The 15,814-nt window shown below is 29.8% G+C and overlaps 2 protein-coding genes across 4 annotated transcripts in view; one reads left to right on the top strand and one right to left on the bottom strand.

The window, feature by feature from the left end:
• Positions 1–5,154, bottom strand: part of LOC117906754 (sister chromatid cohesion protein PDS5 homolog A) — a 79,672-nt gene extending 74,518 nt beyond the window's left edge. The window contains exons 1-3 of one of the 2 annotated variants that reach the window (XM_034819928.1): positions 5,000–5,154; positions 2,228–2,425; positions 1,906–2,087 (exon numbers count right to left, since the gene is read on the bottom strand). In XM_034819928.1, the coding sequence (XP_034675819.1) occupies positions 1,906–2,087; positions 2,228–2,425; positions 5,000–5,095 (476 nt within the window). In that variant the 5' untranslated portion in view covers positions 5,096–5,154. The remainder of the gene's footprint in view (positions 1–1,905; positions 2,088–2,227; positions 2,426–4,999) is intronic. The other variant, XM_034819927.1, reaches the window with a different exon arrangement.
• Positions 5,155–7,536: 2,382 nt separating this feature from the next.
• Positions 7,537–10,903, top strand: LOC117906234. Of its 2 annotated transcripts, none has more exons than XM_034819208.1 (2): positions 7,537–7,858; positions 10,653–10,903. In XM_034819208.1, the coding sequence occupies exons 1-2, from the start codon at positions 7,573–7,575 to the stop codon at positions 10,706–10,708; spliced, it is 342 nt and encodes a 113-aa protein (XP_034675099.1). In that variant the 5' UTR covers positions 7,537–7,572; the 3' UTR covers positions 10,709–10,903. The 2 variants fall into 2 exon arrangements, with proteins under 2 accessions (XP_034675099.1, XP_034675100.1); XM_034819209.1 differs by having other exon boundaries at positions 7,540–7,858; positions 10,656–10,903.
• Positions 10,904–15,814: the final 4,911 nt, after the last annotated feature.

Below are 15,814 nucleotides of genomic sequence, written 5' to 3' on the forward strand. Positions count from 1 at the left end.
GTTAGGTTGCCAATAAGAGGAGGATCTTCTTGTTTTTTGCTTAGAAGTGTACTTGTATACTTCTTATGTACTTCGTGTAGCTATCAATAAAAAATGTGAACAATGAAAGGGGGTGCCAAATTCATTAGATGCCTTGCTCTTCAAGGCCTTTTCAAGAATGGGAACTAGAGAAGATGAACTGTTTATAAGGTGAAACCCTAGAAGAAAGGACCAATAGATCAATTTGGAGGGATCATAGAGAAGAAGCATTTCCAAAAGTTTTATTACATTTCCTTAACTACCCAAGTCTTATATTTTCCTACAATGGAGGTCTAGGGATCAAATGCTCTTTTAAGAGAAGAAATACTTGTTTTTTTTGTCCGGGAAGCTGTATAGGAGAAGATTCCTTTTTTCTTTGCTTTTTTGCCTTTTGTTCTCCCTTTCAAATGGGCAAGAAGCAGGGTAAATATTTGAAACAACATGGAATCCCAAATATATCAATTTTAACATGTCTAGGCCACAACTGACACATTATCTCATGCTTGGATGGGATGAGGGAGCACAACAACAAGGAAGATAGGGTGCTTTGGACAAAGACTAAGAATAGAAAGTTTACTATGAAGTCACTCTATATGGCTTTGGAGCTGGGAACATCAATCTCTTTTCCTTGGAGCAACATATGGAAGTCGTGGATGCATCCTAGAGTCAGTTTCTTTACTTAGGAGGCGACTCGAGGAAAAGCCTTAACATTGGATCAAGTCCACAAAAAGGGGTGGTCTTTGGCAAATAAATGCTTTGTGTGTCATATCGAGGAAGAATCCATAGACCATCTCCTGAGGATAGAGTGAGATCAGACACTTCACGAGTGTTTTCGATCATCACTATATGTGAATACCAACTGAGATAATTATCCTAAGTTAAAGGCCGCTATTCCCGACTCATAGGCGGGAATAGAATAAGGCCTTGACCGATTGAGTTTTTTATTATTAGTAGGAGTGGCAACTGGGGGTCCAGGGGAACTCCCCTGGGAAATCTTCCTTGAGTGTGTAAAGACGAGTCTTGTGGGAGTTGTTTTTTGCCCTTTTTAGGGTGTCTTAGGTGCTACCATCACCGGTTAAAGAAACTTTATTAGGGTGGCAAGGTTCGTTTGTGGACAAGAAGCTCAAGAAGGTGTGAAAAGTGGGACCATTATGCTTGTTTTGGATAGTTTGGAAGGCAAGAAATAGAATTGCCTTTGATGGGGAAAAGCTCTCAATCCAAAATCTAAAAAATTCTTTTGTTTGTTGTCTTTGGTCGGAAACAAAGGGGTGTATAGATGATGTTCCTCTAACTCTTTTTAGCTTTCTAGATTGGTTGGGCCTTTAGGTGAGGGTGGGTTGGTTTTGTTCCTTTTATTTTGTAACTTTGGCTTATTGTGGTGTTGGTTGGTGGTAGCTATATATGTTTTGTATACCATGGGTTGCTTTTTTGGCAGCCCTTTTTAATATATTATTATTTTTATCTATCCAAAAAATATTATCTCATTTAGAAGTTTTAATGCTTTTCAGTTGCTCGATTTTTTGCTTTCAAAAGAAAGAAAGGTGCTTCCTAATTGTCATTTTGATGCTCAGCAAGTGATACTATTTCAAAAGGAAACAAGATCAATGATAGGCAATAAAAGTCTACTAGAAGTTTCATGCTATCAAAGAAACTTGAGAACAAGTTCAAAAACAACTAGTTTGCCACCAAAGGCATATCAGCATGGTGTCCTAAATAAGAAGAGGAATAACATTTGGAAGCATATCAAACAACCTTTTTTTCCTGACAATTCAAATAATTGAAATAACAAGCACACTATCAAACATACAGTAATATCTAAATCTTTTATTTGAGTGGAAAATAAGGAAATTCAAGAGCTAAATGTAAAGAGAAAATGAGGAACTTTACCTTGCAACAGAGAAGAAAGTATTGAACATTTCAAGCACTAAAATATCACAGTTGATGTCCAGCATTAGCATGCAAAAATTGTATTTAGCAAAAGTCTCTAGAATTTTAACCCTCCTCGAGAAATATGGGCTTGTGGTATTAGCTAGCTCAGCAAACATGCTAACAAAAAGTTCAAAAATTTCCTGTACCAAAATCCAAAGAACAAAGAATTTGTATGAATTATGTTTATGATTAAACAAGAAGAATTTGAAACAGGTCAGAGAGAGTCTTAGGGGCCCAGTTGGGAAAAAAAAATTCTTTATGAATATAATGAGCTTGTTACCCGCAATTCTTTATCATCAAAAGGTGGTTCTGGTGCCATGACTCGAATGATTTCACTGCAACAGATTGCCACTAGAAGTTTAACGTCTTTATCTTTATTATGAAGCAAACCATGCTTAACAAATGATCCACTCAGAGGCTTTATGGCGGGTTCTAATGAAGACTTCTGCTCTAATTCCAACAAAGCACTTGCAGCTTGCTGCAAAAAATGAAATGGCAAGTAATGTAATAATGTTCGTCCAACAAACTCCAACGTTTTAAAATATCAAACAGACTAATTACACTTTATGATAAAGGGACTCGATCTGTAATATTACTTACCATTGTCAATCACCAACAAAGCATTATCCTAGCTAAATTGGGGAAGGATACTTTTTTCAACACGACACTCATATTTAAGAAATATGACTGCTGTGTTTAACATTGAGGCAACACAATTATTTACCAATCCATTGGTCCACTATTAACATCGCCGAGTCAATTTGTTGTGGGGCAATCAGCACCCCGAGGTTTGAGTCCCCATGGAGAGTCCTAAGGGTTTGGCCATGGAAGGTTCCTTGGTTATCAAAAATAATGATAATAATAATAATAATAATAATTAGGCCTCACTTAGTTGCTGAGAAAGTCTTGGAAAAAGATAAATTAAGGTTCTATTTAAATCATTGAAAGTGTGAAGGATACATACAAAGGTAAAAAGTGAAAGAAAGTAAGAAGTGGAAGAAGATACAAAATAAATTTAAGCTCCATAAATTTTTCTCTAGTCCTTCCCCATTTTTATTCCTTTGTATATGAAGAATGAATGATAGTAGAACCTCATTCAATATGGGCAACGGTGGAAGGGTGAAGTTTTGAAAGGACAATTGAAATGGTGATTCATCTCTAAGAGGGTACGTCCTCTCTTTGCAATCCATAGTTGTGACAAAAGATGTTAGGATGGCTGATGTGTGGGATCAACAGGGTGAGGATGAACTTGCTTCTCAAGGAACTAAATGGATGGGAAATGAAAAGGATCAAAGCCCTCTTTTGTAAGGCATTAAGGCGAGATTAGGAGTATGGATGAGGAAGACAAGATGGATTAGATGGATGTATAGAAAGGTAAATTTTCGATCAAGTGTGTATACAATGTCCTTGCAAGGAAAGAGTGGAAAAGTTCCCAATGAGGGTTATTGCAATGTGATGGCTTCAACCAAAGTAAGGTTTTTTGAATGAGAAGTGTATTGGGAAAAGGTTTTGACATTGGATAGGCTACAAAGGAGGGGATGGTCTCTATTGAATTGATGTTTTATTCGTAAGGAATATGAAGAGTTAGTAGATCACATCCTTTTGCATTTTTTGGAACTAACATATCATGCAATTTGGTGTTTTCCTTATTTGAGATTACTGGAGTGATGTCAAGTCCGGTAAAAAATCCATCTTGGGATGGCATGGTTCTTTTGTAGAAAATAAGCAAATGAAGATGTAGAGCGTTACGTTTTTCAGTCTTTATGGAAGGAGAGGAATTGGAGAGCATTTGAAAGCATAAAAATGTCTAATCAAACCCTTAAGTCCTATTTTCTTGACAATCTTCTATTATGGGTTAGGATGTGTATAGATGGGATCTCCCCAGCTATAATAGATTTTATTAATTGGTTGGGCACTTCATTAATGGGCTTTTGTTTTTCTAAGCCACTTGCTTTTTTTATTTGCTTCTTGGCATGCTTTGTATACAACCTATGCACTTTGTTGCCTATTTTGTTAGGTGCTATTAATTTATTTTTTATTGCCTGTCAAAAAAATAGAGAATGAATAATATAAAATACACAAAAAAAAAATTGTAACTCCTTCCTATTTGTTTTTATTTCCTATTTTGGAGTCTAAACCAAGAATACACTTCAGAGTATCAAATAACTTTCAGCATTTGGAACCTGATGAAATGAAACCCTTGCTCAACTAAGACATAACCCGATGAAATGAAACCCTTGCTCAACTAAGACAGAACCCAATGAAATGAAACCTTCGCACAGATAAGACTAATGCAGCCATATGGCTATGTTGAATTGAGATATTCTTGAATAAATTAAACAAATTTGAAAAAAAAATGAAACTTCATCCCATTTGTTTTAATTTCTTTACTACTTCGGAGTCTAAGCCGATAATACACTTTAGAGTTTGGAATTACTCTCAGCATTTCGAATCTGGTGAAATGAAACCTTGGCCCAACTAAGATGGAACCTGATGAAATGGAACCTTCGCTCAACTAAGATTAATGCAGCCATACGGCTATGTTGAATTGAGATCTCCTTAAATAATAATAATAATAATAAATCAATGATCCTTTAAGAAATAAATACTAAAAAATCACAGGGACTTGTACCCACTAAAATATCACAAAGACTTGTACAGATTTTTCTTCCCTGGACTTCCCTCTTGTTTTCTTTGATCAAACGCCGAATAAAGGGTTAGCCCAACCAATCGATAATAAATAGATACCATAAAGACTTCTAGCAATCTTTCTTCACTAGGCTTCCCTCGTATTTTCTTTGATCAAACACCAAGCAATCAACAGAATTCCAAGAACTACAACCCATGTTCAAACTACCATAAAAATCTCTCCAAAACAGTTCACCAGCACTTTGGAAGCACTCTCTTGCCTTCGATTGCAAAAACAAAAATAAAACAAACAAATGCTTTAAGAATGGTAAAAGTGTTTCCCAGAAAACCGATCCAAACAAAAATCCAGAAAAGGAAACATTCAAGAAAGCAGTGACTGTGAGTGGAAGAACGAAGAACATACTCGAAGAGACTTTATGAGAAAATCCTTGGTCGGACGAGATTGCTGATGGAGTCGACCGCCGATCTCGGCGACCAGTTTCGCCGCGTCGTCGGCCATCTGAAAACCTAGGTCGGTGAGGGTCACACGGGAGAGAATAAAAAGGGGGCTTTGAGAGTGGAAGCTCCCGCCTTTGGAGCGCTTGTCTTTCACGCGCAAAATTTAGAACGTTGGATCCCAGTTTTGACGTCACTTGACTTTATACGCTACTACAGAAAGGAAAAAATGTGTCTCTCTTCAAATTACATTTTAACTTCCTGTTTTTTTCTTTTTTCTTTTTTTTAAAGTGAGATTTAATTTAATAATATAAAAATATATAAAAAAACAACCTTAAATATTTTAAATTAATATTATCTTTATCTATTTAAAAATAATAAAATATATATATTTTTCAATTATTCCAAAAAATATTAATTTACTTCTCATGTCATCAAAATCAATTAGCAACCAAACTCCTCTATATAATATTTATTATATTTTTAGATATTTTATTATTACTATTATTATTTAGAAATTTGGATTTTTTTTTCTCTATAAACATTATAAAGTGAGAATTTGAAAAAAAATATATTATAATATTAATAAGTTAAAAATAAAATTGTATTTATTATATAATATTAATAGTTATTTAATATAATAACGAATAAAATTTATTGTAAGAGTTTTTTGGTTATAAAATATTTTACTATAACCTTGTATAAAAATAAATAAATATTTTATATTAATCATAATAAAAATAATTATATATTATTAATTTTATTATTTAATAAACAACCTTATTACTTTTTGAATTAGTAATTATGATTAAATATAATTTGTTTGACGATATTTCATCTTAAAATTATAGAATATATATACTAATCATGTTTAAATATGATTTTTGTTTTTTTTTCACAATATTTTCTAAACTTTTAAGAAACTAAAATAAAAATACTACAAATGTGTTTGTTTTTAAATAAAAAAAAATCTCAAATAATAAAATATTTAATAAAAATTAAAACATTTATATAGACGAGTCTAATTGTCAACTCATTTGAGTAACATGATAAGTAAAATGACATTTTTTAAAATAATTTGATGACTCATTAAAAAGTGTATGTATTTCAAATTATTTTTAAATAGATAAAGACAATACTAATTTTAAATATTAGATGTTATTTTTATTATATATTTTCTTATTAGTTACGAGATATGAATCATATTACATAAATCCTATGTCTAATCTTTTATAAAAGCAGGTATGGGTAAAAATCATTTATTTAAAACATAATTTTTATAAAGTAATTTAATTTTTAAACTAGTGCGGTGTATTCACATGAAATCTGCATCATAAAATCATAGTTAATACAGTTTTTAAATTTTCTTCAATTTCGGTTTTAAACTTAAATTTAAAGTATTGAAAGCTATAATTACGTACCACAGTTTTTGTGACAAAAGTCATGGAAAAAACATTCAACCTATGCACATCCAAATGATTAACCTAAACTAATTTAAAAATTATTTTGGTTGAAGGTTTAATTTATTTTTTTTGATACGCTATTTTCAGTCAAAACTCAAAAGTATGAGTGTCAACCAAAAGGTGTAAGATTTGTTATAATGCCATGTCATGTGCCTAAATGGGAAGGTAACAAAACTAACGGATTAATATAAACATTATTTGAAATAACTTTTCATTTTTTGATTTTAGATAAAAGTTGAAATCAAAATTATAATGTTTAACGGTGTGATATCCATATTATAAAAGTTTTATTTAAAAAAAAAAACCTGTTACATTAGTAAAAATAAATATAATAAAAAAAACCAACATTTTCATTACTTTAGTATTAAATTATACGTATTTTAAATTGGTTCGATTTCCTTTCAAAAATGATTAGAGACAAGTCAAAACAAACACGCCTTACCAGTTAGGCATGCCACGAGTACCGAAAGATGAGAGCTTCGAGGGGAGGTCCAATTACTCGTACTGGAACCTGGCCCAAATGTAAAACAGGTAAACTGGGCCTAAATATAGGTGGGTTTCGAGGGGGATATTCCCGCCTCAGGAGGCCGTGTGAGTTACGCGCAAGATTTGCAACTCGGATTAAGCTTTCTGACAGAAGAAGGAAATTATCATAGTATTTATTTTTATTTAATAATATTTTCAAATATAATATATTTTAAAATAAGATTTTATTTAGAAACAAAATATAAAAATAAAATCTTAACTTATTTCTTGTTGTAATATAGAAAATTTTAAAATATTATATATTTTTATAATTACTTTATTTTTTGCTTTTAAGAATAACAAATTATTTATATTATTTTAATGTTAAATTTTTTTTTAGAGAATAAAAAACTATTTTTGAAAAATGTTAGATCGTTCACTTATTACTTATTAGTCACTTCTTTGGTTTTATAAATAGCAATTAATCAAAGAATTTAAGGGCCGTTGATGAAAACAATAATAGTAATTATGAAAAGTGAACAAAATTGGTGGTTAAATTTATAAACCCTTAAACCCAAACGGAAGTAAAAAAATTCAGGAATCAATTGGGAAAATGGAGTGGGGAAACAGAGTGATGAGTATTGCAGGGAGAGCAGCAAACAACAACACAGTCATCAACGTGCTCTTGGTAGGATCATTCGCGGCCTTAACCGTGAGATCAGTGAACCAACAAAGGAACATTGAAGCCCTAGAAGCAGAGAAGGAGTCGCTGGTCAAGACCAATAAAGCCCTCAAGAAGACCGTGTGGGATTGGAAACAGCAGCTCTTTGCCGAACCACAGCCCGTCCCTCTCGCTAGGCTCAAAGCCATTTACGGCGAAGCCCCACCTCTTCAAACTGGTTAGTCGCCCAACTCTCTCTGAATCCCCCTTATATATATATATAGACTTCCATATTTGTAAGTGTCGAGGTTTGGGAATTTTGTTGGTTGTCAAGCGTGTTGCTGCATTTTCCCAGTTTATTCGAATCCATGAGCTGAGAATGGTGTAACTACTTTATTTTCCCGGGAAACAAACGCAGTCCCCAATGGTTCTTTGCCGACCACCTGATTTTGGATTATAAGTATGTTTTTTATTTTTATAACTCTTTGTAAGATGAAATAAGCATTTCCCAAAATTTGTAAGCTATTACCCAGATGGCTCACAAGCTCAACGAAGGCAAGATCAGCGTTATTCAAGCTTAGTCCTGGGGCCTTAGCTCATTAATCCGTTTGCTGAATAGCTTTGGTTTTAGGGAGAAGTCACTGACATCCTACTGTAATGCTTAAAGAGTCATGTTCTTGTTGGTGTCTTAGTGTTTGCTCACTGACATCCTAGGGCTTGGAGGAATGTTGTCAGCTTCACAATAATATCATGTTTAAATAAAAATTCTCAAATTGATTTAGTGAAAAGGCTTATGACTTTTGGAATTCTCTTTTACTCTTCTTTTTTGGAGTTTTGTGCTAGTTGGGTGATATTGTTTTAAGAGAATCTCATTTTAGTTTGTGCCTCTCCTTCATGGTGGTGCCTGGTAGTTGCAAAACATTTTATATCTCTCTCTGGAAATTAACAAGAAAAAACCTTTGATAGAGAGCTGTGACTAGTCATATTGTTGCATACCTCTGCATGGTGGTTTGGTGTTTAAAGAAAAATTCCCAAATTGATTTTAGTAGATATGCTACCGACTTTTGGAATTCCTTTTTACTCTTATTTTTAGGAATTTTGTGCTAGCTGGGTGATATCAGGTTAAAAGAATCTCATTTTGGTTTGTGCTTCTGCTTCATGATGGTGCCTGGTAGTTTGCAAAACCTTTGATATCTCTCTTAGGAAAATTAACAAGAAAACACAGCATTGTTTCCTGAAAAATGGATTTATTAGATTTTGAATCAGAAATTATGATACTTTAAAGAAGTTTTTTTTTTCAACCATTGTACTATGAAATTTCTTCATGTGTGGGGATTAACCATTATGATAAACAATAAAGGTCTCTGTGGACATTAACCAAACCATTCCAATCTGGTTTTACATTTTTTTGGGCTTCTTGTTGTCAACAAATTGATCTTCACATCCTCTCATCCTTCCCTTGGTTTTTTTCTCTTTCTTTTGTCTCTTTTTTCTCTCATGTATTTGTTCTTTTATTAATATATTCTTCTTTGTTTCTGATAAAAAAAAAACAAATTGATCTTCACATGATTTGTTATTGGTGCAAACAAGGAGTCTGTCCCTGGATTGACTTATTTAGTAGATCAATCAGGTTATATAACCTTTCTAGGATCGATGGAGTTGTTCCAGTTCAGTTAAGCCCAATTCTGTCCCTGGATTGACTTATTGAGTAGACAATCAAATTATATAACCTTTGCTGTCCAGGATTGAAGGCGGGATTTTGGTTTGTTTATCTAGCCTAGCCCAATATTGATTGCTCCAAGTTTAAAATTGGATTTATGGTGCCAATTCGCAGTTAGTTTTCACCATATCTTCAATTTTTCTCGCTTTTTTAATATGTTTGCATTTTTTGCTTATCAAAAAAAAAAAAAACACCATATCTTTTTTCTTATGTCTCGTTTTGGAGGTGAATCTTTACCTAACTGCCCAATGACATGGCCAATTCATAAGCTTTATAATATAAAGACTTCTTATCTGTGGGATGACATCCTATGAACATAGAAAAAACCTCTGTTACTACATGGCAATTTAGATGCTTGAGTAAAAACAATGCTGATATCTGTATATGTCTTGTTGTGGATGTCAGAACAAAATCAGATGCCATAAGCATGTTGACTGCATACCATAAAACCCTTTTTTTGTTAAATCCTCTGTGAAGAATGGTTGGCACTAGTGGCCCATCCATTTGTATGGATGGGCCATCACACTTGGCAGGTTTTGGTGAGAAGTTCTGCAATGAACTTTCTAAATGTCTACAAATATCGAGGATGGCCTCCCTCTTAACAGGTTTTGGAAGTTCTGCACAGACTTCCTTAGTGCTTGCTAATCTTTGGGATGGGCCTGCGGTGCAATTTTTTCCATCAGAACTTTTGAGAGTTTCACAAGGGTTATGTAGCTAGAATTGCAGATCCATGTATGTGATTTGTGTTTGCATACATATTTCAATGCGTTTCTATGACAAAGTCCATGTTTCATTCTGAAGATGAGAGAAACATTGTATATTCAATGTCCAAGGCTCATGACATTATAATTAAAGACCTTTGTGATTTCTTACAGCATCCCAGTTGATTTCTGACATACAGCAAAAAGAAAATTGAAAAATAGGTCTACTATTGACGAAGATTTGCTGTAACTCTTTTAGAACTTAGCAATACTTGCTATTTTCCTTGATGTAAAAACCTGTCTTCACTGTGTGCCTTTGTAACTAAACTCAAGTGTAAAATGTTATTACTTGCTCTATGGACCAAAACGATGATATGAAATTAATAAGGCGATTCCTAGTTTCATGCATATGCATAGCATGCCTTTCACTAGTGTACCATAAGTAACTCTATTCTTTGCAATGGAATTCAGTGTTTTTAGCACCTTATTGGATGAGCTAGTACACATTGAACAAATGATATAGAAACATGATACTCATTCACTATCATTTATGAATTCCTGATTGTATGGATCAGCTGTTGTCTAATCGCATTTTACTCATGTGGATGTAGCAGGAGATGCTGAGAAGGAAGATTCAAAATCATCTGTCCCTAAATTTATGGTCTGAACTTGCCTACTGTCAAATTGAATTTCTAATGAGCTAGAGTGCCCATTAGATGCCTCATTTAACCGGCATTCTGACCAGGAAATACATAGGGATGAGAACTTCTGTACTCTCTGTGTTCAATTAATAAAATTTCAATTTCTTTGCAAATTTTTTTAAGGCAAAATTTAATTGCATACTGTAATTTTTGGAGGACAAGGGATATGAGGTATTGCTATCTTCTTCTTGTATTTTCTCCCCCATCTTTAGCATGGGATTCTAAAATTAAAATTGTCTGAGGGGCATTTTTCAACATGTAGCAGAAGAGAAAAAACATGACAAAACTCAACATTTTCAGATGAACTCTTTTTTGTGGTGGGTGAGCAAGCAGCACCCTGAGAAACATTCCCGGAGTGATGTGCCTCCAAATCAAAGGCTAGTTGAGAAACATCCCCAAAATGGCATGCTGGCTGTTATAACTTATCAAAATCAGGGTTAAGTTGCTGTCTGGTGCGCAGAATGGACCTTCCCAAGTTCTCGAGGAATATCTAAGAGTGAATTTGATTGACCCATGAAATTCATTCATTCCCACGTTCTCATTCCTCTGTGAGCGTGTTTGGTAGATGGGAGAGGGAATCAGACTTATTTTTGTTTTTATTTCTTTTTCAATGAGAAAGCATTGGGCGATTCCAATTCTTGTGTTTTTGATATACCTAAAAAAATGATTATTTATTTTTGTTTCAATGTTAGGTAACAACGGAAATGTGTATGACAAAATAAATAAATTGATAATAATATCTATACAAATTGCTTAAAATATTTCTATTTTTCATTTCAAAATGACATCTTTTGAAGGTTTTTTTTTTTTTTTGGCTAAATAATAAAGCAAGAAAGTAGATCACATATCTTTCTTTTTATATATATATATTTTTTACTGCCCGATACCAATATCGATAATTTTTAAATATGATATTCATTTGAGTTATTTGTATTCTTATATAATTCTTTTTTAACTTCTCCATTTTTTTTTAGTAAACAAGGCGATTTCAAATTAAACAACATTTTGTGCAAACAAATTATTAATGTTTAAATAATATGAAACTCAAAAATAAATTAAATTAATATTAACAAAAATAATGGAACTCAAAATTCATTTTGAATTGTTTTGCTAGTTTTTTTATTTATATGTAATTATAACTTATCAAAATCAGGGTTAAGTTGCTGTCTGGTGCGCAGAATGGACCTTCCCAAGTTCTCGAGGAATATCTAAGAGTGAATTTGATTGACCCATGAAATTCATTCATTCCCACGTTCTCATTCCTCTGTGAGCGTGTTTGGTAGATGGGGGAGGGAATCAGACTTATTTTTATTTTTATTTCTTTTTCAATGAGAAAGCATTGGGTGATTCCAATTCTTGTGTTTTTGATATACCTAAAAAAATGATTATTTATTTTTGTTTGGAAATGTGTATGACAAAATAAATAAATTGATAATAATATCTATTTGCTCTAAATAATAAAGGAAGAAAGTAGATCACATATCTTTCTTTTTATATATATATTTTTTTTACAGCCCGATACCAATATCGATAATTTTTAAATATGATATTTATTTGAGTTATTTGTATTCTTATATAATTCTTTTTTTAACTTCTCTATTTTTTTTATTAAACAAGTCGATTTCAAATTAAACAACATTTTGTGCAAAAAAAATATTAATGTTTAAATAATTTGAACCTCAAAAAGCAATTAAATTAATATTAACAAAAATAATGGAACTCAAAATTCATTTTGAATTGTTTTGCTAGTTTTTTTATTTATATGTAATTATGATTTTATGAAATTTTTTTACCAAGTAAATAAACTAAAAAAACCAACAAAGTTTAATATGTTGGATTCAATGACAAGTTTAATAAATTTTAAAAATAATTTGAAATTTAATCAAATAAAGTAATAAATTTATGGACAACAAAATTGGGATTTGATGACTCTATTATTTTTCTCATGCATAAAATTATATATATATATATATATTATTAAACAAATAGATTTCAAATCAACCAAAATTTAATGTGGTTGATTATCCAATTTAATAAATTTTAAAATAAATGGAAACTCAAATATGGGTCTAATTAATATCATATATTTATGGATAAAAATGGTGTATAATGACTTTAGTGTATGTCTTATGCATGTAATTAGATTTTTTATATGTAATTATAGTTTTATGAAATTTTTTTACCAAGTAAATAAACTAAATAAACCGACAAAGTTTAATATGTTGGATTCAATGACAAGTTTAATAAATTTTAAAAATAATTTGAAATTCAATCAAATAAAGTAATAAATCTATAGACAACAAAATTGGGATAGGATGAATCTATTGTTTTTCCATGCATAAAATCATAGATATGTTTTTCATTAAACAAATATATTTCAAATCAACAAAAACTTAATGTTGTTGATTATCCAATTTAATAAATTTTAAAATAAATGGAAACTCAGATATGGATCTAATTAATATCATATATTCATGAATAAAAATGGTGTATAATGACTTTAGTGTATGTCTTATGCACGTAATTATATTTTTTTATATGTAATTATAATTTTATGAAATTTTTTTACCAAGTAAATAAACTAAAAAAACCAATAAAGTTTAATATGTTGGATTCAGGTTTAATAAAATTTTAAAATAATTTGAAATTCAATCAAATAAAGTAATAGATCCATATACAACAAAATTGGGATAGGATGACTATTGTTTTTCTCATGTATAAAATCATACATATATTTTTCATTAAACAAATAGATTTCTAATCAACAAAAACTTAATGTTGTTGATTATCCAATTTAATAAATTTTAAAATAAATGGAAACTCAAATATGGGTCTAATTAATATCATATATTCATGGACAAAAATGGTGTATAATGACTTTAGTGTATGTCTTATGCACGTAATTAGATTTTTTATATGTAATTATGATTTTATGAAAATTTTTTACAAACTAAAAAAACCGACAAAGTTTAATATGTTGGATTCAATGACAAGTTTAATAAATTTTAAAAATAATTTGAAATTCAATCAAATAAAGTAATAAATTTATGGACAACAAAATTGAGATTTGATAACTCTATTATTTTTCTCATGCATAAAATCATACATACATATATATATATATATATATATATATCATTAAACAAATAGATTTCAAATCAACCAAAATTTAATGTTGTTGATTATCCAATTTAATAAATTTTAAAATAAATGGAAACTCAAATATGGGTCTAATTAATATCATATATTCATGGATAAAAATGGCGTATAATGACTTTAGTGTATGTCTTATGCACGTAATTAGATTTTTTATATGTAATTATAGTTTTATGAAATTTTTTTACCAAGTAAATAAACTAAAAAAAACAACAAAGTTTAGTATGTTGGATTCAATGACAAGTTTAATAAAATTTTAAATTCAATCAAATAAAGTAATAGATCTATGGACAACAAAATTGGGATAGGATGACTCTATTGTTTTTCTCATGTATAAAATCATACATATATTTTTCATTAAACAAATAGATTTCTAATAAACAAAAACTTAATGTTGTTGATTATCCAATTTAATAAATTTTAAAATAAATGGAAACTCAAATATGGGTCTAATTAATATCATATATTCATGGACAAAAATGGTGTATAATGACTTTAGTGTATGTCTTATGCACGTAATTATATTTTTTTATATGTAATTATAATTTTATGAAATTTTTTTACCAAGTAAATAAACTAAAAAAACCAACAAAGTTTAATATGTTGGATTCAATGACAAGTTTAATAAAATTTTAAAATAATTTGAAATTCAATTAAATAAAGTAATAGATATATGGACAACAAAATTGGGATAGGATGACTCTATTGTTTTTCCCATGTATAAAATCATACATATATTTTTCATTAAACAAATAGATTTCAAATCAACAAAAACTTAATGTTGTTGATTATACAATTTAATAAATTTTTAAATAAATGGAAACTCAAATATGGGACTAATTAATATCATATATTCATGGATAAAAATAGTGTATAATGACTTTAGTGCATGCTCACGTAATTAGATTTTTTATATGTAATTATAGTTTTATGAATTTTTTTTTACCAAGTAAATAAACTAAAAAAAACAACAAAGTTTAATATGTTGGATTCAATGACAAGTTTAATAAATTTTTAAAATAATTTAAAATTCAATCAAATAAAGTAATAGATCTATGGACAACAAAATTGGGATTGAATGACTCTATTGTTTTTCCTAGGTATAAAATCATATATATATTTTTCATTAAAAAAAATAGATTTCAAATCAACAAAAACTTAATGTTGTTGATTATCAAATTTAATAAATTTTAAAATAAATGGAAACTCAAATATGGGTCTAATTAATATCATATATTCATGGACAAAAATGGTGTATAATGACTTTAGTGTATGTCTTATGCACGTAATTATATTTTTTTATATGTAATTATAATTTTATGAAATTTTTTTACCAAGTAAATAAACTAAAAAAACCAACAAAGTTTAATATGTTGGATTCAATGACAAGTTTAATAAAATTTTAAAATAATTTGAAATTCAATTAAATAAAGTAATAGATATATGGACAACAAAATTGGGATAGGATGACTCTATTGTTTTTCCCATGTATAAAATCATACATATATTTTTCATTAAACAAATAGATTTCAAATCAACAAAAACTTAATGTTGTTGATTATACAATTTAATAAATTTTTAAATAAATGGAAACTCAAATATGGGACTAATTAATATCATATATTCATGGATAAAAATAGTGTATAATGACTTTAGTGCATGCTCACGTAATTAGATTTTTTATATGTAATTATAGTTTTATGATTTTTTTTTTACCAAGTAAATAAACTAAAAAAAACAACAAAGTTTAATATGTTGGATTCAATGACAAGTTTAATAAATTTTTAAAATAATTTTAAATTCAATCAAATAAAGTAATAGATCTATGGACAACAAAATTGGGATTGAATGACTCTATTGTTTTTCCTAGGTATAAAATCATATATATATTTTTCATTAAAAAAAATAGATTTCAA

The sequence above is a fragment of the Vitis riparia genome, chromosome 18 (genome assembly GCF_004353265.1).
Source record: "Vitis riparia cultivar Riparia Gloire de Montpellier isolate 1030 chromosome 18, EGFV_Vit.rip_1.0, whole genome shotgun sequence".
In the NCBI taxonomy this organism is placed as follows: domain Eukaryota; kingdom Viridiplantae; phylum Streptophyta; class Magnoliopsida; order Vitales; family Vitaceae; genus Vitis; species Vitis riparia.

What these genes read in the sequence shown, in the direction of transcription:
- LOC117906234 (XM_034819208.1), top strand. Translation starts at nt 7,573, where the DNA reads ATGGAGTGGGGAAACAGAGTGATGAGTATTGCAGGGAGAGCAGCAAAC. An exon ending in AGCCCCACCTCTTCAAACTG is followed by an intron (nt 7,859 to 10,652) that starts GTTAGTCGCCCA and finishes ATGTGGATGTAG; the next exon opens with CAGGAGATGCTGAGAAGGAA.